The 22,573-nt window shown below is 49.4% G+C and overlaps 2 protein-coding genes across 9 annotated transcripts in view; one reads left to right on the top strand and one right to left on the bottom strand.

Annotated features, from left to right (window-relative positions):
- The window catches only part of RECQL5 (RecQ like helicase 5), a 40,557-nt gene that overhangs the window by 3,089 nt on the left and 14,895 nt on the right, over positions 1-22,573 (top strand). For 7 of the 8 annotated variants that reach the window (XM_009433296.4, XM_063799281.1, XM_063799280.1 and 4 more), the window contains 5 exons: positions 1,123-1,641; positions 2,420-2,522; positions 3,062-3,173; positions 5,668-5,830; positions 12,873-12,952. In XM_009433296.4, coding sequence (XP_009431571.2) covers positions 1,123-1,641; positions 2,420-2,522; positions 3,062-3,173; positions 5,668-5,830; positions 12,873-12,952 — 977 coding nt within the window. Of the gene's footprint in view, positions 1-1,122; positions 1,642-2,419; positions 2,523-3,061; positions 3,174-5,667; positions 5,831-12,872; positions 12,953-13,419; positions 16,114-22,573 lie in introns of those variants that run through there. The other variant, XM_009433297.4, reaches the window with a different exon arrangement.
- Positions 16,163-17,439, bottom strand: SMIM6 (small integral membrane protein 6). Its single transcript, XM_016930888.3, has 2 exons — positions 17,350-17,439; positions 16,163-16,765 (listed from the first exon to the last, which is right to left on the bottom strand). Exon 2 carries the CDS (start codon positions 16,757-16,759, stop codon positions 16,571-16,573), a length of 189 nt encoding a protein of 62 aa, XP_016786377.1. The 5' UTR covers positions 16,760-16,765; positions 17,350-17,439; the 3' UTR covers positions 16,163-16,570.

The following is a 22,573-nucleotide window of genomic DNA, read 5'->3' as shown; positions in this document are numbered from 1 at the left end:
GGTCCCAGGCTTTGTGCTAAGTGCTTTACATACATTAATTTCTTTCTTTTTTTTTTTTTTTTTTTTTTTGAGATGGAGTTTCGCTCTTGTTGCCCGGGCTTGAGTGCGATGGCGTGTTCTCGGCTCACCGCAACCTCCGCCTCCCGGGTTCAAGCAATTCTCCTGCCTCAGTCCCCCGAGTAGCTGGGATTACAGGCATGCGCCACCATGCCTGGCTAATTTTGTATTTTTAGTAGAGACAGGGTTTCACCATATTGGTCAGTCTGATCTCGAACTCCTGACCTCAGGTGATCGGCCCGCCTCAGCCTCTCAAAGCGCTGGAATTACAGGTGTGAGCCACCGCGCCCGGCTTACATACGTTAATTTCACCTCTCAGATGTAAATTTTAAGTTATACAACAATGCTATTAGATAGAATTGTATAAATCGTTCAGAGGGTAAGAAACAGCCAGCGAGCATGTGGCGATTAAGTGAGCCAGGATGAAATCTAAATCTGAAGTCTGTCTGACTTCAGAGCCTGTGCTCTAAACCACTTCACCTTCCATAGAGATTGAGCATCCCTAAAGCAAAAATCTGAAATCTGAAATGCTCCAAAATCCAAAAAATTTTAGTGCTGACGTGATTCCACAAGTGGAAAGTTCCACACCTTTCTGACCTCATGTGATGGGTTGCGGTCAAAACTCAGCCAAAACTGTTTTTTCATGCACAAAATTATTATTTTTTTAATATATATTTTTTATTATACTTTAAGTTCTAGGTACATGTGCACAACGTCATGTCAAAATTATTAAAAATATATAAAATTACATCTAGGCTATATGTATAAGGTATACGTGAAAGAAAAAATGAATTTCATGTTCAGACTTGGGTCTCATCTTTAAGAGATCTCATTATGTATATGCAATCTGCAAATATTCCTAAATCCAGGAATATCTGAAATCTAGAACACTTTTGGTCCCAAGCATTTGATAAAGGATATTCAACCTCTACTACTTCTATGCAAAGAGAAGATATATTGGAGGGTGGGAGGAGGACAGTTTATGACTGGGAAATCCTCCAGGGACTTGCAGTGATGTTTACCTGAGTCCTGAGGGCCAGTTACAGCCTCTTTCTCTTCTCTTAGGACCAAGTGGACCACTTGCTAACCCTAAAGGTACGAGTAAGTTCCCTGAACTCGAAGCTGTCTGCACGGGAAAGGAAGGAGCTGCTTGCTGACCTGGAGCGAGAAAAGCCCCAGACCAAGATTCTGTACATCACCCCAGAGATGGCAGCTTCATCCTCCTTCCAGCCCACCCTGAACTCCCTGGTGTCCCGCCACCTGCTGTCTTACTTGGTGGTGGATGAAGCTCATTGTGTTTCCCAATGGGGGCATGACTTTCGTCCTGACTACTTGCGTCTGGGTGCCCTGCGCTCCCGCCTGGGACATGCCCCTTGTGTGGCTCTGACCGCCACAGCCACCCCACAGGTCCAAGAGGACGTGTTTGCTGCCCTGCACCTGAAGAAACCAGTTGCCATCTTCAAGACTCCCTGCTTCCGGGCCAACCTCTTCTATGATGTGCAATTCAAGGAACTGATTTCTGATCCCTATGGGAACCTGAAGGACTTCTGCCTTAAGGCTCTTGGACAGGAGGCTGATAAAGGGGTGAGGCACTGAGGTGGAGGCCAAGCAGCTGTTAGAGCAGTGGGGTGCGATGTGATGGAGATGGAGATTGGTCTTCTAAGACCTTTGGTTTTTCTAGCTTTCTCAGCCAGGCTTCCTAAAACTTGTGCACAAAAAGAGTTGTCTCTTTGGCTTCCTGGCATTGTCCTCCTTACCAGGGTTTCCTTGTTCTGGATCCTGTGGAAGGCAAGCAGCCAGCCAGTCTGTGTGATGCCTCTGCAGGCCCATGCAAAGCTCATGAAGAGGAGGCAGAGAAGTTAAACAGGTTGAGTTTTGAGCAGCTTTTGGCCTGTTTTTTTTTTTTGAGATGGAGTTTTGCTCTTGTTGCCCAGGCTGGAGTGCAATGGCTCAATCTCGGCTCACCACAACCTCCGCCTCCTGGGTTCAAGCGATTCTCCTGCCTCAGCCTCCCAAGTAGCTGAGATTACAGGCATGCTGCGCCACCACTCCCGGTTAATTTTGTATTTTTAGCAGAGACGGGGTTTCTCCGTGTTGCCCAGGCTGGTCTCTAACTCCTGGCCTCAAGTGATTCCCCCCACCTTGGCCTCCCAAAGTGCTGGGATTGCAGGCATGAACCATTGCATCCAGCCTGTTCCTGTTTTTTATAAAGTGACAGAGCCTCACTGGGTGTCCTGCCTCAGAAGAGACTGAAGCCAACGAGAGAAGGAACACAGAGCTTCTTTTAGAGCAGGGTGCATTACACTGGGCCTATTGTTCTGTTCTTGCTATGCTTATTTTCTTCCTGCATCTCCCCATTCAGTTATCTGGCTGCGGCATTGTGTACTGCAGGACTAGAGAGGCTTGTGAACAGTTAGCCATAGAGCTCAGCTGCAGGGGTGTGAACGCCAAGGCTTACCATGCAGGTAAGGGGCACCCAGGCCACTTGAGTCTCTTCACCCTCAGAGGCTTCTTAGCCGGTCTCTTGTTCTTTACAGATCCTGGTTATCAGGTGACCCACCATCTTATTGCAGATACTCAGGCAGAGCTAAAGTGATTCACTTAAATCCCCTAAAAGGAGTCTAGACATGAATGAGGTCTAAAATGAGAATTGTGACTCCTGAGTTCTTCCCACTGTATGCCTACCCAGCAGCAGGTGATACGTTTTTACAAGCCAAGGTAATGGTGTTGTAGGAAGAGCACAGGCTTTGGAGGCCAACGGGCTTGGGCTTGAATCATGGCCCTAACCTTTGCCAAATGCTCTGTGCCACACATGGGCTAGGGTCTTTGTGCCTGTCAGCTGAGGCTCAGTAAAGTTAAGCGCCTGATGTTAAGGTCAGACAGCTGGGAAGTGAAAGATTCAGGGTTTGTGAAGTGCCTAGCACACAGTGTCAAACCCAAAATAGACCCCGGGTAAACCCAAGGGAAATGTGAGTTCCCTTCTCCATTTTCCCCTCCTTTACAGGGCTGAAGGCCTCTGAAAGAACGCTGGTGCAGAACGACTGGATGGAGGAGAAGGTCCCTGTAATTGTTGCAACCATTAGTTTTGGGATGGGAGTGGATAAAGCCAATGTCAGGTGAGCTTTGGTTCTTGCCCTGCCTTCCTGGTCTGGGCCTGGCTCAGGGTGGATTGCCTAGTGCTATGCCCAAAGGACCAGGTGCATGTGCTCCTTCGAGGGCTAGAGGGGAAGGAAGCTCCAGGAGAGAGTCCTTAGAATACAGCCTGAATGCTGACAGCTCCTGTGCGGCCTGCTCCCAGGTGACTGCACGGCATGGTTCTGGCACCCCCCAGGATAGGGCAGCATGCAGTCCGTCAGGCTTGTCCTTTAACATAGTCCCGTTCACTCACATCTCAGTAGGTGGATCCTATGAGGAGGTGGGAATAAAGGAACTATAGTCATGCACCTCATGTTGATGTTTCGGTCAATGACAGACTGCATAGACTGAGATCCTGTAAGATTGTAATGGAGTTGAAAAATTCTTATCGCCTAGTGATTTGCATTACAGTTGCCTACAATATTCAGTGCAGTTAACACTCCATACATGTTTACAGCCTAGCTGTGCAGGCTGCAGTACCATCTAGATTTATGTAAAGACTATCCACCGTAATGTTTGCACAATGATGAAATCGCCTAACAAGTCATTTCTCAGAACGTATCCCTGGCCGGGCACAGTGGTCCACACCTGTAATCCCAGCACTTTGGGAAGCCAAGGCAGGTGGATCGCTTGAGTTCACGAGTTTGAGACCAGCTTGGGCAACGTGGCCAAACCTCCATCTCTACAAAAAATACATAAAAATTAGCCAGGTGTGGTGGTGCGTGCCTGTAGTCCCAGCTACTTGGGGGGCTGAGGTGGGAGGATTGCTTGAGCCCGGGAGGCGGAGGTTGCAGTGAGCTGAGATCATGCCACTGCACTTCAGGCTGGGCAACAGACCAGGACCCTGTCTTAAAAAACAAACAAAAACACCAAAAACCAAAACACAATATGTATTCCCATCATTAAGTAATGTGTGACTGTATTCTAAGCTACTCCCTGTGGAAGGTCAAAGGCAAGGCTCTTAGAACCATCATTCCTTTTTATTGCTTACTAATAGTCTAGAAGAGTCGGGGTGCATCCCAGCCTCCTAGCCCCACACTGGCAACTAATAGGAAGTCTTTTATATCTGGCCATGACCTTCAAGAGGCATTTTGGGCTACAGCCTGAAGCCCTTTGGTCTGATTAACGACAAATAATAATACCTTGTATGATTTACGGAGCATGTTTGCATACATGGTCTTCGTGAACCTCACAGTGACCCTGAGTTAGGGACGAAATTTTATAGTGCACTACATTTGAAAGAACACCGACTTTAGAATCAGAGTTCGAACCCTGGGTATGCTGCCAGGTGTAGTGGTTCACACCTATAATTCCAGCACTTTGGGAGGACCAGATGGGAGGATTGCTTGAGCCCAGGAGTTCGAGACCAGCCTGGGCAACATAGCAAGACTCCATCTCTATAAAATTAAAAATTAGCCAGGTATAGTGGCATGTGCCTGTAGTCCTGGATACTTGGGAAGCCGAGGTGGAAGGATTGCTTGAGGCCGGGGATTGAGGCTGCAATGAGCTGTGATTGTGCCACTGTACTCTAGCGTGTGCAACAGAGCAAGACCCTGTCTTGAAAAATAAAAAACAAGGCTGGGCACAGTGGCGTATGCCTGTAATCCTAGCACTTTGGGAGGCTGAGGCAGGCGGATCATGAGGTCAACAGATTGAGACCATCCTGGCCAACATGGTGAAACCCCGTCTCTACTAAAAATACAAAAATTAGCTGGGCATGGTGGCGCCCACCTGTAGTCCCAGCTACTCAGGAGGCTGAGGCAGGAGAATCGCTTGAACCCGGGAGGTGGAGGTTGCAGTGAGCTGAGATCGCTCCACTGCACTCCAGCCTGGTGACAGAGCAAGACTCCATGTAAAAATAAAATAAAATAAAAAACAAGCAAAATAAATAAAATGAATCCTGGGTCTGTGGTATCTTTTTAAGAGCCGGTTTTGAAGGCAGACACCCCTAGGCCCAAATTCTAGCTCTGCTGACCCTTTACTGTGTAACCTTGTACAAATTTACCTTTCTGAATCTCATATTCTGGAGAATGGGCTACCTCACATGATGGTGACTAACAATTAAATGAGACATATAAAAACTGGCTCATAGGAGGTATTTAATAAATATTATTCCTTTCCCTCTCCAAAGAAGTTATAAATAACTTATTCAAATTTGCATAGCTCATAAGTGGCAGAGCCTCATTTTGTTTCTTTAGGTCCAGTATTTTTTCCACTGGGCCCTGGCTGAGTTTTTTGGCCCCTCATATGTGCTGGATTTGCCCCCCCTTAACTCCTGCTGTGGCCTCTAAGCTGGGCTGCTTCTAGAAGGGAGACGTGCTGATGGGCTACAGGTGTCTTAACTATTCTAACTCTGAGACTATCCCTCTCCCTCCCTATCTGCTGGCCTCCCTGCTCTCCTAGTCATGATTACTCCTCCAAAGGACACTCAGCTTCTCCACCATCTCATGCTGCTTGTCCCTTTGGATCCTACAGGTTTGTCGCCCATTGGAATATTGCCAAGTCTATGGCTGGGTACTACCAGGAGTCTGGCCGGGCTGGCAGGGATGGGAAGCCTTCCTGGTGCCGTCTCTATTACTCCAGGAATGACCGGGACCAAGTCAGCTTCCTGATCAGGAAGGAAGTAGCAAAACTCCAGGTAAGGCTTGGGCAGTAGAAGGTCTTTCAGTCTGACCCACCACTCTCCAGTTTTGTGAAGCTGATTTCTGAACTCTGATGATGCTTGTGTAAGCTAGAGGAGGCTGCTCCCAACCTGTAAGTATAGCAAAGGGAAATGGCGTATTGGTTAGGTAGGCAGCTTACAACAAGCTAGGTTAGACTTTTTCTTTCTAAATATTTAAATATTTAAATTATCTTAATACTAGCTTTTTTTTTTTCTTTCTTTTTTTTGAGACAGAGTCTCACTCCGTCGCTCAGGCTGGAGTGCAATGGCATGATCTCGGCTCACTGCAACCTCCGCCTCCCGGGTTCAAGCGATTCTTCTGCCTCAGCCTCCTGAGTAACTGGGATTGCAGGTGCATGCCACCGTGCCCAGCTAATGCTTGTATTTTTAGTAGAAACAAGGTTTCACCATGTTGGCCAGGATGGTCTCAATCTCATGACCTCGTGATCCTCCTGCGTCGGCCTCCCAAAGTGTTGGGGTTACAAGCATGAGCCACTGTGCCCACCTTTTTTTTTTTTTTTTTTTTTTTAAAGAGACAAGGTCTCTCACTGTCACCCAGGCTAAAGTGCAGTAGCATAGTCATGGTTCACAGCAGCCTCTATCTAACTCCTGGCCATAAATAATCTTCCCACCTTGAGTAGCTGGGACCACAGGTGTGTGCCACCACGCCCAGCTAATTTTTTTTTCAGTTTTTGGCAGAGATGGGGTTTCACTATGGTGCCCAGACTGGTCTCATGACTCCTGGGCTCAAGTAATCCTCCTGCCTCAAACTCCCAAACTACTGAGATTACAGGTGTGAGCTACTGCTCCTGGCCTTAATATTATCTTTTGTGTACATGTTATTTTATGTGGTCAAGATCAGTACTGCCTTGTTTCTTTTGTTAAAGAGATGGGGTCTCACTATGTTGCTCAGGCTCAAGTGCAGTGGTGATTCACAGGCGTAATCATAGCACAGTATACCCTCGAACTCCTGGGCTCGAGTGATCCTCCTGCCTCTGCCTCTCAAGTCGCTGGGACCAGAGGCATGTGCCACTGCACCTGGCTTAATCTTCCCTTGTTTTTTGTTTGTTTGTTTTATAGAGACGAGGTCTTGTTATGTTACCCAGGCTGGTCTCAAACTCCTGAGCTCAAGTGAGCCTCCCACCTTAGGCTCCCAGAGTGCTGGGATTACAGGCGTGAGCCACCATGTCCAGCCTATAAGTACTTATTTCTAATCTCTGCCAAAATGACAATAAAGGGGCCAGGCGCGATGGCTTACGCCTGTAATCCCAGCACTTTGGGAGGCCGAGGCGGGTGGATCACGAGGTCAGGAGATCAAGACCATCCTGACTAACATGGTGAAACCCCGTCTCTACTAAAAATACAAAAAATTAGCCGGGCGTGGTGGCGGGCGCCTGTAGTCCCAGCTACTTGGGAGGTTGGGGCAGGAGAAGGGCGTGAACCCAGGAGGTGGAGCTTGCAGTGAGCCGAGATCACGCCTCTGGACTCCAGCCTGGGGGACAGAGCGAGACTCTGTCTCAAAAAAAAAAAAAAAAAAAAAAGACAATAGAAGGATAAATATACATAAATTCGCAAGGATAATGAAAGTAGGAGAGAAGACAACAGCAGGTAGAAATGACAACACATTGTGCCTAGAAACACAAAAACCCTACTAGAAATCTACTCAAATTCATAAGAAAACCTGGCAAACTGGTTGAATATAAGAGAAATAGTTTAAAGATCAGTAGCTTTTCTCTAGTCAGATGAGAGCCGAGGAAAAAAAAAATCAGTAGCTTTTCTCCACATTACCATAAGTACCTAGAAATAGAAACAAAAAAAAAACTTAATTTGCAACAATAAAACTTATAAAATACTTAGGAATAAGTGTTACAAGCTGTTAACACGAGTTTTTTTCAAAAAGCTCCCCAGTAGGCTGGGTGCGGTGGCTCACGCCTGTAATCCCAGCACTTTGGGAGGCTGAGGCGGGCAGATCACCTGAGGTCGGGAGTTTGAGACCAGCCTGACCAACATGGAGAAACCCCGTCTCTACTAAAAAAATGCAAAATTAGCCAGGTGTGGTGGCGCATGCCTGTAATCCCAGCTACTCGGAAGAGGCTGAAGCAGGAGAATGACTTGAACCCACGAGGTGGAGGTTGTGGTGAGCCGAGATCGCACCATTGCATTCCAGCCTGGGCAACAAGAGTGAAACTCGGTCTCAAAATAAACCAAAAAAAGCTCCCCAGTTGCTTTGAATATATGGCCAGGGTTGACAACCACTGATTTAGATGAAGAAAACTAAAATCTCATCAAGAGAAAACAAACTCTGGGGCCAGGAGCAGTGGCTCTTGCCTGTAATCCCAGCACTTTGGGAGGCCAAGGCAGGCAGATCACCTGAGGTTAGGAGTTCAGGACCATCCGGCCCAACATAGTGAAGCCCGTCTCTAACAAAAAAAATACAAAAATTAGCCAAGCATGGTGGCGCACACCTGTAGTCCCAGCTACTGGGGAGGCTGAGGTGGGAGAATCACTTGAACCTAGGAGGTTGAGGTTGCGGTAAGCTGAGATCATGCCTCCGCACTCCAGCCTGGGCGACAAAGTGAGACCCTGTCTCAAAATAAAAATAAAATTTAAAAAGGCCAGGTGCGGTGGCTCACGCCTGTAATCCCAGCACTTTGGGAGGACGAGGTGGGCGGATCACGAGGTCAGGAGATCAAGACCATCCTGGCTAACATGGTGAAACCTCATCTCTACTAAAAATACAAAAATATTAGCTGGGCGTCATGGCGGGCGCCTGTAGTCCCAGCTACTCGGGAGGCTGAGGCAGGAGAATGGCATGAACCCGGAAGGCGGAGCTTGCAGTGAGCCCAGATTGCACCACTGCACTCCAGCCTGGGTGATAGAGCGAGACTCTGTCTCAAAAAAAAAAAAAAAAAAAAATGCCGGGCGCAGGGGCTCATGCTTGTAATCCCAGCACTTTGGGAGGCCAAGGTGAGCGGATCACTTGAGGCCAGTAGTTCGAGACCAGCCGGCCAACATGGTGAAACCCCGTCTCTACTAAAAATACAAAAATTAGCCGCGCGTGGTGCCGGGCTCCTGTAATCCCAGTTACTCGGGAGGCTGAAGTAGGAAAATCGCTTGAACAAAGGATATGAAAAGCAAATAATATGAAAAGAAAGTTCCCAGAAAAATTTATCAAATGACATGTTTAAAAATGTTAGGCTGGGTGAGGTGGCTCATGCTTGTAATCCCAACACTTCGGGAGAATGACATGGGAGGATCTCTTGAGGCCAGGAGTTTGAGTAGTTTGGGCAATGTAACAAGACTTTATCTCTACAAAATATTTAAAAATTAGCTGGGTGTGGTGGTATGCACCTGTAGTTCCAGCTACGCAAGAGGCTGAGGTGGGAGGATCACTTGAGTCCAGGAGGTCAAGGCTGCAGTGAGCTGAGATCATACCATTGCACTCCAACCTGGGTAACAGAGTGAGACCCTGTTTCAAAAACTAATAATAATAAAAAAAATTAGCTGAGCATGGTGATGTGCGCCTGTAGTTCTAGCTACTCAGGATGCTGAGCTGGGAGGATTGCTTGAGCCTAGGAATTCAAGGCTGCAGTGAGTTATGATCATGCCACTGCACTCCAGACTGGGTGACAGAGCAAGACTCTGTCTCCAAAAAAATAAATAAATAAACAAATAAAAATTCAATGCTGTATGTGGAAACTTGAAGGAAAAAAAAAGACATCTTCAGATAACAAAGGTTTCCAAAACTTTCCCCTGGTATGTCATGTCTCAGAAGCTATTAAAGGATGTTCTCCATTGTAGAGAGGCAGTAAACCTAGAAAGCAAAGATGGAAACTTACCCAGGAGTAAGTCTTGGCACAGGACAATATTGGAGAGTAGTCCGGAAAGACAGCTGTGTCCCAGGCCTAGGGAAAACTGGTCCAGATTGCACTAGGGGGCAGAAGACTCCAGGAAGGAAGGTTCTAAACATCAAAGTGGAAGCTGGCATCTCTGGCTCCTATCGAAATGAATTGTTCATTATGTTAGGACAGTTAGGGGTGAATTAATAACATACTGAAATCTAAGTAAATGGAGAAAAACAAAGCTATTTCAGGGGAAACACAGTTACACAAGAAAGGAAATGTGATCACGGGAAATATAAAAATGCAATCACTTCGGTTTAGCTGTGAACTCTGTTGACATAGTCATAATAAGGAAAATATGGATTTAATAAGAAATTGTGTTGTAAACATATTGGGAAGTTGGGGGTACAGAATCTGTGTGTATTTGTGTGTATTGGTGGGGATGAGTTACCTGCCCAAAGCAGAAACTCAATAGATGATGTCTCAGATATCAGTGTCTGGTTTTTGTTTTTTGGGGTTTTTTTGTTTTGTTTTGTTTTGTTTTGTTTTTCAGACAGTCTTTGTCATCCAGGCTGGAGTGCAGTGGCGCAATCTCAGCTCACTGCATTCTCCACCTCCCAGGTTCAAGCAATTTTCATGCCTCAGCCCCCCAAGTAACTGGGATTACAGGCGCCCACCACCACGCCTGGCTAATTTTTGTATTTTTAGTAGAGACAGGTTTCACCACATTGGCAAGGCTGGTCTCGAACTCCTGACCTCAAGTGATCCACCTACCTCAGCCTCCCAAAGTTCTGGGATTACAGGCATGAGCCACCATGCCCGGGCTCTTTTTTTCCTTTTCTGTATTAAATAATTCACAGTATTTTAAAAGGATATGTTGGCAAATAGACATGTACACAAAAAAGGCCGCTGATGAATAATCACATCATTCACAAATGCTCAGTATTCTGCTAGTTGATTCAGCCACAAGTCCATAGACAGGCTTATAACAGAGTGAAGCCAGGAACGGTCTCTGAGCAGAGCTGCACCAGAGCTTCGGTCACTAAGAGGGAAATTACCTCCAGGAATGGGCAAGGACGGAAGTTGGCTGCCATCTTTAGAGTTCCACTGCCCTGACCAGGTGTCCACATTTGAAATGTATAGTGCCCATTCCTTACCTAATAGTGGTTCCTGGCCCAAGGTGAGCCTGTACTTTGAATTGGATAAGGGTGCAGAGGTCTTCCTGGTGGGAAGGCCTGGAGCTGTTGTTGCTCAGCTGTGGGGACCACCTGCTATTGCCCTACTCCCCTCTAGTGGGAGCCGAAGGGAAGGCTGGCTGATGAGTGTCTGCGGATTGAGGATGTGGCAGGGACTGGTGCCCCCACCTCCCTCCGCCCCACCACCAAAGATGGGGCTCTGCCTGCTGTGTGCCTGTCACCAGCAACCGGCAGTCATGCCTTGGGTTTCCCAGGTGGAGAGGTGGCAGGCAACATTTTAAAAAGAAAACAGGAAACTATATTGTGTGGGGGAGGCAGGAGTGGAGATGAGAAAACAGTTTGGATTTTGTGAGAGGGGCTTTGGGGGAGTTTGGTAGTTGTTGGTAACTTAAGTGCTTTTTCTTCCTTTTAAGTTAGTTGCAGGCTTTGGTTTGGAAAGCCCCAGGGAAGTGGGGTGGGGGACAGAAACCTGAGGCTCTTGCCCCTTTATCTGCCTTCACAGTACCATCTCCTTCCCCCAGCTTTACCCTGCGCTCAGGAGCCAGGCCTCAGCGCTTCCTGCTATCCACTTCCCATAAGCCACTCCTCTGATATTAGTCCATAGCCAAAGGAGCTGTGGGTCCAGGCCTGGTGACCAGCCCAGCTCAGCCCACTCATTCAGGGTGCTCCCTACCTGCAGGCAGGAGGCAACACCCTGTCTGCTACCATTAGCACCTTCCAGAGCCCACCTCCCCTGCCCAGCCGTACCCTGCTCTGCCCCATCTGGGATGCTGTGCTCAGGCATGAGCTGGCAGGGCCGCACACAGCCTCCCTGGTAAGTAGAGACTCAGGAAACCTTTGGGGTCCTCCTGTTTTCTGGTTGTGTGATCCAAGCGGTGCACACTGGCCCCTTGGGTGCCAACTGAAGGGCTTGGGAATCTTGCTCTCCTGGTGTAGCTGGCAGCTGCCCACCCCCACCCCACATGGGTTTCTGAGTCGGCAGGTCAAGCATTATTTTATTTTATTTTATTATTTTATTTGAGATGGAGTCTTGCTCTGTTGCCCAGGCTGGAGTGCAGTGCCACGATCTCAGCTCACTGCAGCCTCTGCCTCCCGGGTTCAAGTGATTCTCCTGCCTCAGCCTCCTGAGTACCTGGGATCACAGACATGCACCACCATGCCTGGCTAATTTTTGTATTTTTAGTAGAGATGGAGTTTCACCATGTTGGCAAGGCCGGTCTCGAACTCTTGACCCCAGGTGATCCGCCCACCTCAGTCTCCCAAAGTGCTGGGATTACAGGTTTTAAATTGTATTTTAAATTCATGTTTTAAGCTTATCAAGAAGAGTCACTTAACCTTTTAATATATCTCCCTCCAATATACACAGAAGTATATGTGTTCATATTTGTTAAGTTCACAACATTTGTGCGTGTATTTACTATTATTAAAATAGGTGCTATTATATAGCGCTTCCTAAACGCCAGTCTGTGGGCCCTTTGCATGAGAACCTCCTGAGAAGCTTTTCGGAAACTCTCAAAAGCTCATCCCAGAAAATTCAGTTCAGTAGTCTGGGGGTTATGATACATAGTCAGGTTTGGGGACACTTTTGTAAATGGCTTTATTACTGTCATTTAATATTTTTCTCCCTTGTTACTTTTTTTTGTTTTTGAGACGGAGTGCAGTGGCATGATCTCAGCTCGCTGAAACCTCCACCTCCTGGGTTCAAGTGATTCTTCTGCCTCAGTCTCCCAAGTAGCTGGGACTACAGGCATGCGCTGCCACACCTGGCTAATTTTTTTGTATTTTTAGTAGAGACAGGGTTTCACCATGTAGGTCAGGCTGGTCTCGAACTCCTGACCTCAAATGATCCTCTTGCCTCAGCCTCCCAAAGTGCTGGGATTACAGCCGTGAGCCACCGCACTCGGCCTCCTCATTACTTTTTGTGGCTCTAAGGTAGTCCAATTCTATAAGACTTGCTAAGTGGTCATTTTTTGTCCCCAGGTAAAGAGAGGAAACAAAGCATCTGATAAAGCCACTATCATGGCCTTTGATGCCCTGGTGACCTTCTGTGAAGAACTGGGGTAAGTGACTTATTTTATATGTGGAGCAAAGTGTCAGTGAGATCATTTACTTCCCCGGCACGCCCTAGTTAAGCAGCTGACATAAGACAGCCCGTAGGCTACCAAGGGACACCTGCCTGCAAAGGCCATTGTGTTGGGCAGCGTGGAAGTCAGGACCTTGCTCTTCTCTATTGGAGGCCCCGGGATCTCTCGCAGTGTGGGGATTTGCTCAGTATTCTGAGTGGTGTCCTTCCCTCCACTCCACCCTCTTCTGGGATGGCTGGCCCCACAAGCCACTCAGTTCCAAGGGATGTGACCAGCTCTGAGCCGTCGGCTTTGTGGTCATCATGTGCCACCGAGCTGGGACTTCTGGCATCACTTGAGTAGTCCTCACCCTTATCCAGGACCCGCACAGAAACCTGTGGCCCCGCTTACCTCGGGGAGTCATGTGCTTTGAACTCACGCATCTGTTTTACCTGCATCTGCAGGCGATGGGGCAGGGGCCACGGAAAGAGTCTGAGGGCTGCTTGGTGTAGTCAGGTTGTGTCCAGGCATGCGGAGCTGTGAGTGCCTGCATGAGAGACACCCAGAAGGAGTTTTTACATTTTGGTCTAAAAAGCTCTTGGATTCATCTCATCTCATGGAATGATCCTGTCGGATGACGCTGACGTGATTGCTTCAGACTTAGAGGTGAATAAATTGAGGTCCAGAGAGGTCACAGTCACGAAGCTCATGGTAGACTGAGGCCACTAAACACCCGTCTCCTGATTTTCAGTGGCGTGCTCATTTGCGTACACCTGGGCCATCTTGGTTTTTGCAAGAAAAAAGCGAGGAAATCAGAGAGACTCTTTGGGCTGTGTGTTTTTATTTCCACCTCCTCCTGTTGACCAGTGAGTCGGTGGCTTCTGGACTGAAGCTATTTTCTTCTCCAAACTGCCGTCTCTAATTTGGCCTCTGTGGCAAGACCACGCCCAGCAAAAGTGGTCGGCTGCAGTGCCAGGACCACCCTTGCCTGCAGCCTTTGCGACCAGAGCCCTTTTCAAGCACAATTAATATGGGAGTTGCTAAATTTGGCCTTCTTAGGCTTCTTGAGCAGAGCTCTTATTTCTGGTGAGGAATGAAAGGGCCAAGTGTTCCTGTTCATTGTGAGTCCTCTTTGCTGAAAAAAGCTCTGGGGCTGTCTGAGGCTCTGGAATGCTCTCTGGAGGGTTAACTCTGCCTGTCCCCAGGGTCTGCTCAGCCTGCCAGGCAAGGGAACAGGTCCTCCCAAGGGCCTCTGCCTTCATTTCTCCTGTCACCTTCCGGGGAGCTGGGACTTCTTAGTGCATCAGTGGCCTGGTTGCCAGGGGCTGGGGTCCAGGCATCTGTGGACTCAAGGAGTACAGGTGACGGTGTTGCGCTGCCTCTTGAGCAGCCTTGTGCCTGTCTCCTTTGCTACATGTGATGATTCTGAAATCCAGGCAGCAGGCTGGAATAAACGCTGCTGGTATGTCTGTATTGGCTACTGTTCTTTGAATAAGTGAATGTTTCTTTATTGCATAACTGGCGTGTAGCACAAAGAAAAAGCCCCTTCTCCACCAGATATTTGCTTCCTAAGAATAGTTCTCATTGGAGGCTGAGGTCGAAGCAGCCTCCCACCAGCGATCCCTTGGGGTGGGCACCTGGCAGTGAGGGACAGAGCTAGTGGGGTGGGCTCAGCAGAAGTGGGTGCATTTCTGCAAAGGAAGCTGTAGGTTTCTTGTCAGTTTGTTGTGGGGTCTGAGGCACATGGGAGTGGGACCAGCAGAAAAGATACTCAGGTCAGTTAACTAATGAGGCGGGGCTGTGGCAGCCAGCGGTTTTCCTCTCTTCTCTATCTGTAGCTACTTTCTCTGGGCTGCAGCCTTGAAAAAGCAGGGTTTGATTATTCATAACAATGAGTGTCTTTTAGTGTCACAGGGAACAGTTATTAGGTTTGAAGCAACCTCCAGCTTGAGGCCTCGGCATCTTGAGATGGAAGAGCAGCCTTGTGTTTAGACCTGGATTGAATTGGGCCCTGTTGTTTCCTGGGATCTTGGGGCTGGGGGTGCCCAACAGCCTGGCATCTTCTTGTTTCTCTGTGTGTTTACTCATTCATTCATTTATTCAGCTGATAAATATTGACTGATGCCAGCTCTGTGCCAGGCACACTGGACATGGGGGATACACTAGTGGGCAGAAACAGCCCCGTCCCAGAGCCGGCCATGGTGGCTCATACCTGTTATACCAGCACTTTGGGAGGCTGAAGTGGGAGGATCGCTTGAGCCTGGGAGTTCAAGACCAGCCTGGGCAACATGGCAAGACCCTGTCTCTACTAAAAATACAAAAAAAAAAACCAAAAACCACAATTAGCCAGGCATGGTGGCACACGCCTGTAGTCCCAGCTGCTCAGGAGGCTGAGATGGGAGGATCATGTGAACTCAGAAGTCGAATCTGCAGTGAGCCGAGATGGTGCCACTGCACTGCAGCCTGGGTGATGGGAGTGAGACCCCATCTAAAAAAAAAAAAAAAAAAAGGCCGGGCGCCGTGGCTCGTGCGTGTAATCCTAGCACTTTGGAGGCTGAGGCGGGTGGATCACAAGGTGAGGAGATGGAGACCATCCTGGCTAACACGGTGAAACCCCATCTCTACTAAAAATACAAAAAAATTAGCCGGTCACGGTGGTGGGAGCCTGTAGTCCCAGCTACTCAGGAGGCTGAGGCAGGAGAATGGCGTGACCCGGGAGGTGGAGTTTGCAGTGAGCTCAGATAGCGTCACCGCACTCTAGCCTGGGTGACAGAGCAAGACTGCGTCTCAAAAACAAAGAAACAACAACAACAAAGACATATAAGTCCTGTAAATGGTGTTTCGAGAGTATAAAACAAGTGGCCTTACCCTAATCCTCGAGGGTTAGGGAAGATTTACCTGAGGGAGTCAGGTTCAAACAGAGATACAAAGGATGAGGAAGGACTAACTAGGCCATAGAGTAAAGTGTGGTGTGAGGGAGAGCATCCCAGTCAATGAGAATAGCATGTGCAAATGCCCTGTGGTGGGAGAGAACACAGCATATTCAAGAATTGAAAGACACGCTGAGAACCCAGGGGCAGGGCGGGATGGGGTGGGCGAGATGGCTGGAGACAGGCAGGCTACAGCGTGCAGGCCCCGGTGCGGCTTTGTTCGGGAAGCTTGCTCTGGTGGCTCTATCTGGATTAAAAATGAGCTCTCACAAGTTAGCAGATTTGAAAAGGAATTTTTATTTCATTTGGTTGTGTCTTTCTCTGTCAAGGATTTGTGAAATTGCTGGCTGGGCCTGTGAGCCTGTTAGAGAACCTTGTTAGCCATAGCTCCTTCCACCTGAGGCAGTGGAGCCGTCCCCTCCATGTGCTTTTAGGGTTCTGGTCGGGGAACCCTAAAAACAATAGGGTCAAGGAGCCAGAATTGGTCTCAGACCAGCCTCCCCATCTTACTAGTCTGACCAACCCTAAGCCAGATACAGTATTTTACTAGACTTTTTCCTGGTGGGAAAGGAAGACACCAGGGCTTGGCCCCTGAGCCAGAGGGAACTGCAAAGGGGCCCACCACTGGAATGGGGGCAGGTCAGCTCGCCTCCCCTGCTGCCATCTCAGTCCCCAGGAAGTCAGGTCACTCCTCTTCACCCGCTTCACACTGAGTGTTTTCTGTGGAAGTGAGTAAACCAAACACGATGGCAAATAAGATGAGAAGCAGGACAGCGGTGATGAATAAGATAATCACTGCCAGGCCCCCCTGGTCCCAGGGGTTCTGCCAGAACGCATCATTCCAGATTGTCTCTTTGAATACCAGTTGGTCCATGAGAATCTGGAAAAGAGGGACAGAGGACCTGAGTGCAGGCAGCCCTCCCGGGCCCTGTCCCAGGTGCTATGCTCTGCCCGCCGACTCCAGCCTCTGTAGCAGCCTCTGTGAGCAGCCGGCCCGCCCGGCAGCCAGGGGACATGAAAGGGCTAGAGTCTTTGTGCTGGATGCCTGCAGCCAGCAGCAAATGGCATTTCCCCCGCTCTAGATACAGGAGCCAGGACTGGCGCAAGAAGTGGGATCCTGGATTCTTCCTGGGGGATGCCCCTGGATTCTCCAGTCCTTCTTTCCTGAGTAGCAAGTGTGAGCAAGGACTCTCTCTCATCCCTGAGACCTACTTGGCTAGAATCTAAAAAGCATCATGATAGAGTCTCCCTGTTTTTCCTGCCCCAACTGCCAAACATTTGGGAGGCATTTGAGAGAGCGTATAGGAGCCGAGGAGGGGCCAACTCCAGCTGAGGCCTCGGTAGCCTCCTTGGAGCAGCTGAGAATAGAACTTAGGAGTCCTCTAGAAGCGGAGCTCCTTATCACAGACTGCAAGCCCATAGCCAGGTGAGGGCAGCCCAGGTGGAGAAGGAGGGAGCCATTACCTGATTCTGCTGGTAGCTGTTCTGGGTCCTACAAGGGCAATTCAGGGTGGTCCTTCAGGCTCACACTTTGTGGAGGGCTGAGCTGAAGAGGCCGCCAGGTGACCAGAGCTGCACCCTGACTCAAAGAAGCAACTGTTGAGAGGAAAAGGCATGAGCGTGGCCAAGCGGCCCTGACCAGACCTTAGTTGCTGTCACCAAACAAACAAAGGTGGGCTAGGGCTGGTTGCCTGGCAACCACGGCTCCCTTTCTGCCTTTCACGTTCCCCCTTCAGCTCCTTTCTGCCCTTGTGTGATGTCATTTTGGGGGTGCTCAGGGCACGTGTTCATGAGTCCCTCCTGAGAGAAGTCAGACTTGGGGTGGACGGGGAAGAGACTGGACCGAGGGCCTTTGCCCCAGGCCATCAGGCCGCCTCACCTGTGGCTGGGCTGGGCTGTCCTCTGTCTGGGTGATGTGTGGACTGCGGACCTGCCCCGAGCTCAGGAAGCCCTGGGGCTGGGACTGGCGTAGGGCTCACTTCCTGTGTTGTGGGGTGAATGATTAACTGCAGCCCTGGCCGGCGCCTGGTGCCTCCTGGAACTGTTTCTGGGGGAAGTGTTGCTCCCCCCTGAGGCTTCCCATTGGTGCCTTTGTCTGCTCCTTGGGCACGGCCTCAGCAACATTGTGTGGTTGGTTTCTGCCCACTGGCACAATAGGGAAGCTGGGAAGAGGGGATCAAGCCTGTGCCCTGGTGCTTGAAACCTAGTGGCCACCATATACTCCTTTAAAAGCTAGGATGTGAGGGCCCGCTGTGGCCAGGAACCATGCCAGGCACTGTGTGTCCAGTTGTGAGATCAGAGAGGCGGGCCCTGCCCTCCAAGGGCTTCCCTTCTAGCCCTCGGGTGCTTATCCCAGCTGGTAAAGATCTAGGAGCTTTGAGAAATGCCCAGGCCCCACCTGGTACCACTTATATCAGTCTCTGGGGTTGCCAGGATGTCGTATTGTTTACACATCCCCAGGTGATTCTCCCCAGGTGTGGCCAGGGTTGGATGACAGATGGAGGCAGATTTAGAACAGTCGTTCTTAACTATCATGGGCGTCACTGACCCGGGTTACCTGATGTTTTCTGTTTCCTTGTGTGAAACTTACTGACTAAGGCCCTTGGCATGCTGAACGCTCACAGCAGTGGGCCAGTCTCTAGCTCACCCTTTGCGTGCAGCTCCGTCAGTTAAGTCAGATGCTTATCAAGAGTCAAGTGTTGGTTCCCAAACCTGTTCATGGCAGTTGTACTTGTAATTACATAATTGAATTTAACATCCTGGGAACCAATGAAGCAACAATAATAGCTGAAACCCCAATTTTACATGTGGGGAACGGGCACAGAGAGGTTAAATAACTTAGCCAAGGTCATCAGCTAGTAAGTAACTGAGTTGGAGTTTGAATCCAGCAGCACACAGTCTGAGCGCTGAAGCACCTGTGCTGCACCTCAGAGCGAGTGGAGAAAGAAATTCTTTCTAGAAATACCTATTGACTACTTTGGGATGACTTTGGAATCACTCAGATAATGTTCCTGTTGAAAAAGATGCAGACATGATAACTAAACATCAGGGACATTTGGTAAAAACCCAGAAGGTTTTCATACCCAGCTTCCTTTGCCTTTAAGTTCCAATGACTTTAAGTTTTTGTTCTGCTTTAAAGAAACCAAAACTAGAAAATAACAATCCAGGAGCTGTGGTTGGCAAGCCCACACTCAGAGAAAAGGCCAGGAAGGCCGGCCAAGGAATAGGTGTATGTTTCCATTTAATGTGAGATATGTAAAAAAGTAATAGATGTGTAGAGAACTTAGGTGTTCTTTAACAAAAGTTGCTTTGACCAGCTCTTTCAATTAACTGCCGGCCCCAATTGGATAATTTTTTTTTTTTTTTTTTTTTTTTTTTTTTTTGAGGCAGAGTCTCACTCTGTAGCCCAGGCTGGAGTGCAGTGGTGTGATCTTGGCTCACTGCAACCTCTGTCTCCCGGGTTCAAGCGATTCTCCTGCCTCAGCCTCCTGAGTAGCTGGGATCACAGGCGTGTGCCACCATGCCCGGTTGGGAGGAAACTTTTATATACTCTGCCAAGTTTTTCTAATGAGATTCTTGTATCCGTGGCTTTATTGTCATTTTTTATTTTTATTTTTTTTTTTTGAGACAGGGTCTTGCTCTGTCACTCAGGCTGGAGTGCAGTGGCACTGTCATGCCCCAGGCAGTCCTCCTGCCTCAACCTCCACAGGAGTAGCTGGGACCACAGGTGTATGCTACCATACCTGGCTAATTTTTTTTTATATTTGTAGGGACAGGGTCTCCCCATGTTGCCCAGGCTGGTCTCAAACTCCCGAGCTCAAGGATCCTTGGCCTTCCAAAGTGCTGGGATTACATGCATGTGATATACTATGCTGGTCTGTTGTTGTTTTTTGTTTGTTTGCTTGAGACGGAATCTCACTCTGTCGCTCAGGCTGGAGTGCGGTGGCGTGATCTCAGCTCACTGCAACCTCTGCCTCCTGGGTTCAAGCAATTCTCCTGCTTCAGCCTCCCGAGTAGCTGGGACTACAGGCGTGTGCCACCACACCCGGCTAATTTTTTTGTATTTTTAGTAGAGACAGGTTTCATCATGTTGGTCAGGCTGGTCTTGAACTCCTGACTTCAAATGATCTGCCTGCCTCAGCCTCCCAAAGTGCTGGGATTACAGGCAGGAGTCACCACGCCCATCCCTATTGTAGCTTTTAATCAGGCATGATGTACAGACAGTGTGGCACGCAGGTCTTCAGAGTAGAGTGCAGCCCTTTTGAGGAGCCGAGAGCAGCCTGCCCTGTGGCGGAAGCAGAGGGCACAGCTTGGGGTGGGCATGAAGAGGCTGACGAGATGATTGTGGGGACCACTTAGGATGCTGCTGCAGTGACCACAGGTAAGCATTGATGGTGGCATGGTCCAGGATGGCACAGTGGCGGGAACAGAGAGGTGGTGACCAAGTCAGACGTCCTCTAAACCTGAAACCAGCCTGATGGCTGCCCCTTCCATGGCCCCCACCTGTCTTCAGGCCGCCCAGGTCTGCAGCATCTTTCTGTTTATTCTTTCCCACAGTGGGGCAACTGCTGCCACCTTTCCATGCCCATCTTCCCCAGGGAAGACCGGCACAAGAAGCTGCCTCTTAAAGGAGCGGGCCAGGCTGCTGTCGGAGAGCAGGTCTGGTTTGTTAATCTCAGTGGGTTTGAAGCCTGTGAAGGAGTTGGCCCGACAGCCGGGCCTGGTGTGTGCCAGTTGGCCAAGGAGCAGGGAGGAGTGAGTCCTGTGAGGGCAGGGACCGAATCCTGTGCGGACTCAGCAGTTGTTCACCGCCTGCCCTAGAGTGGCCATTCGGCCTGTCTGTGCCCAGGGCTGTCTGTGGTTCCCACCTCTCCGCAGCTGGGCTGGGGAAGCAGAATATTTTCTAACAAAGGGCCTCAGCCTCAGCCGCCCTGGAGCAGGGCTATTCTTATGCTGATGAAAACTGGCTTATGGAAAAGTCACCCAGGAATTGGGCTGCTTCCCTGTTGGCCATCTCCCAAACAGAAGGCTTCCAGGGACCCTCCAGCCATTGGTGCTGGGAATGAAAAATGCGGGGTTTCCTGTCCGTCCACTCCCCTGTGTTTTTCTTCCGGGAGGGGTGCCTCATTGGGCACCACCCCACCTCTTACCTGTTGGGTCCCACCCACTCCTGTGAAGGTTATTTTGAGACAGAGTTTGGGGTGTGGGTGTTTTGGGTGTAGGGTTGGTCGATGGAGGATAATGGATTAGAGCCTTATCTGTACTGCAGCCAGGAGGCCAAGTTCTGGGTCTCAGAGCCCTGGGTGTGGTAAGCAGAGGCTCTGGAGCCAGATAGGCTGGACTCAAGCAGGCCCTGCTCCTTTTCAGCTGGTTGAACGTAGACAAGTTACCTAACATCGCTGAGGCCCAGCTTCCTCATCTCTAAAATGGGGGTAATAGTGGTATCTTCAACATGGAGGTACTGTGATGAGTAATTGAGTTTATCTGCACCAAAATGCTGAAGACAATGCTGAGTGTGTGTAATTCCTCAGTAAATTTTAGCCATCTTCATCATCATCTTCATCCTCCTCCTCATCATCATCGTCATCATTCTGAATCCTATTCTTTGGAGGGGGCTGAGAATGGACAAATTTTTGAATTTCTTTTCTTTTGTATGAAAACACTTACTCTCTGGGTCTTTAACCTAAACCTGTCAGACAAGTCCGTGGATACTAGAAAGTGAAACCAGAGGGTGAGAGCTTCCCCTCCCTGCCTGCTATTGCCAGTGTGGCCTGGACTGCCAGCTGGAAATGGCGGGGGTGTGGCAGAGGCTGGGATCCCCTCTCCATGACATGTTTCCCAGGTAGACAGGGCTCTGCTCCCAGGTAGCCAGAGCACGGGCCACGCAGGCCAAGATGATGGAAGCATGTGAAAAACACAGACTTCTCGAGGCTCTGGGGAAGCCCCGGGGAGGCACCTCGGGATGCTCTGTCTGGACCCATTGGCATTTCTGGAGCCGTGTGCCTCCCCTCCCCTCACTCCTGGGTTCGTAGCTCTACCTGGAAAGTTCTCTGGAAGAAAAACTCAGCTGAAAGGAGGGGGTAAGGAAGGAAAGGTGCTGCTTCTCAGCAAGACCAGTCTTTAAAATGGGTCCCTGTTGCCCTGGTTGGTCCCATGTTTAGAGGGGCAAATAATAACGGGTCATGGTGATGGGGCTCTAAGGATATGCCCAGCACCGAGCTGAGTGCTAGACATAGGTCATCTTAGTTTATCCTCACAGCAAACCCCAGGGAGCAGTACCAGGATTGGCTCCATTTCACCAAGGGGGAGTTCGGCTTAGGGAAGTTGAGTCACGCAGCTGACAGGGTGAGGGTGTGAGCCCAGACAGCACACAAATGGGGGAGGGCCACAGGGTCAGGAGGCAGGTTACAGGCGACATTAGGGCCTTCCTCTGGCAGTTTGTGAAGACCCACTGGTCTGAGTCTGCTAGTGTGGGATGTGCAGGCCAAAGGTGCAGGCAGTTGACAGAGTAAAGTGCCGTTCCTGAGCTTAGCTCCTGCCTTTGGGCAAACACAGTCTCTGCCACTCTGCAGAGTAGTGCCTCAGCCTGGCAGAGCTCATTAGCAGGTAATGCATGACAGGAATTTCATGGCACCGTCCACTGGTCCCGTGGTGTTACCGCCTGTGTGGCATGCTTCTCTGCGTGATT

Source organism: Pan troglodytes, chromosome 19 (genome assembly GCF_028858775.2).
Source record: "Pan troglodytes isolate AG18354 chromosome 19, NHGRI_mPanTro3-v2.0_pri, whole genome shotgun sequence".
Lineage (NCBI taxonomy): Eukaryota > Metazoa > Chordata > Mammalia > Primates > Hominidae > Pan > Pan troglodytes.
Note: the sequence above shows the minus strand (reverse complement) of the source record. Positions and strands in the feature narration are given on the sequence as shown.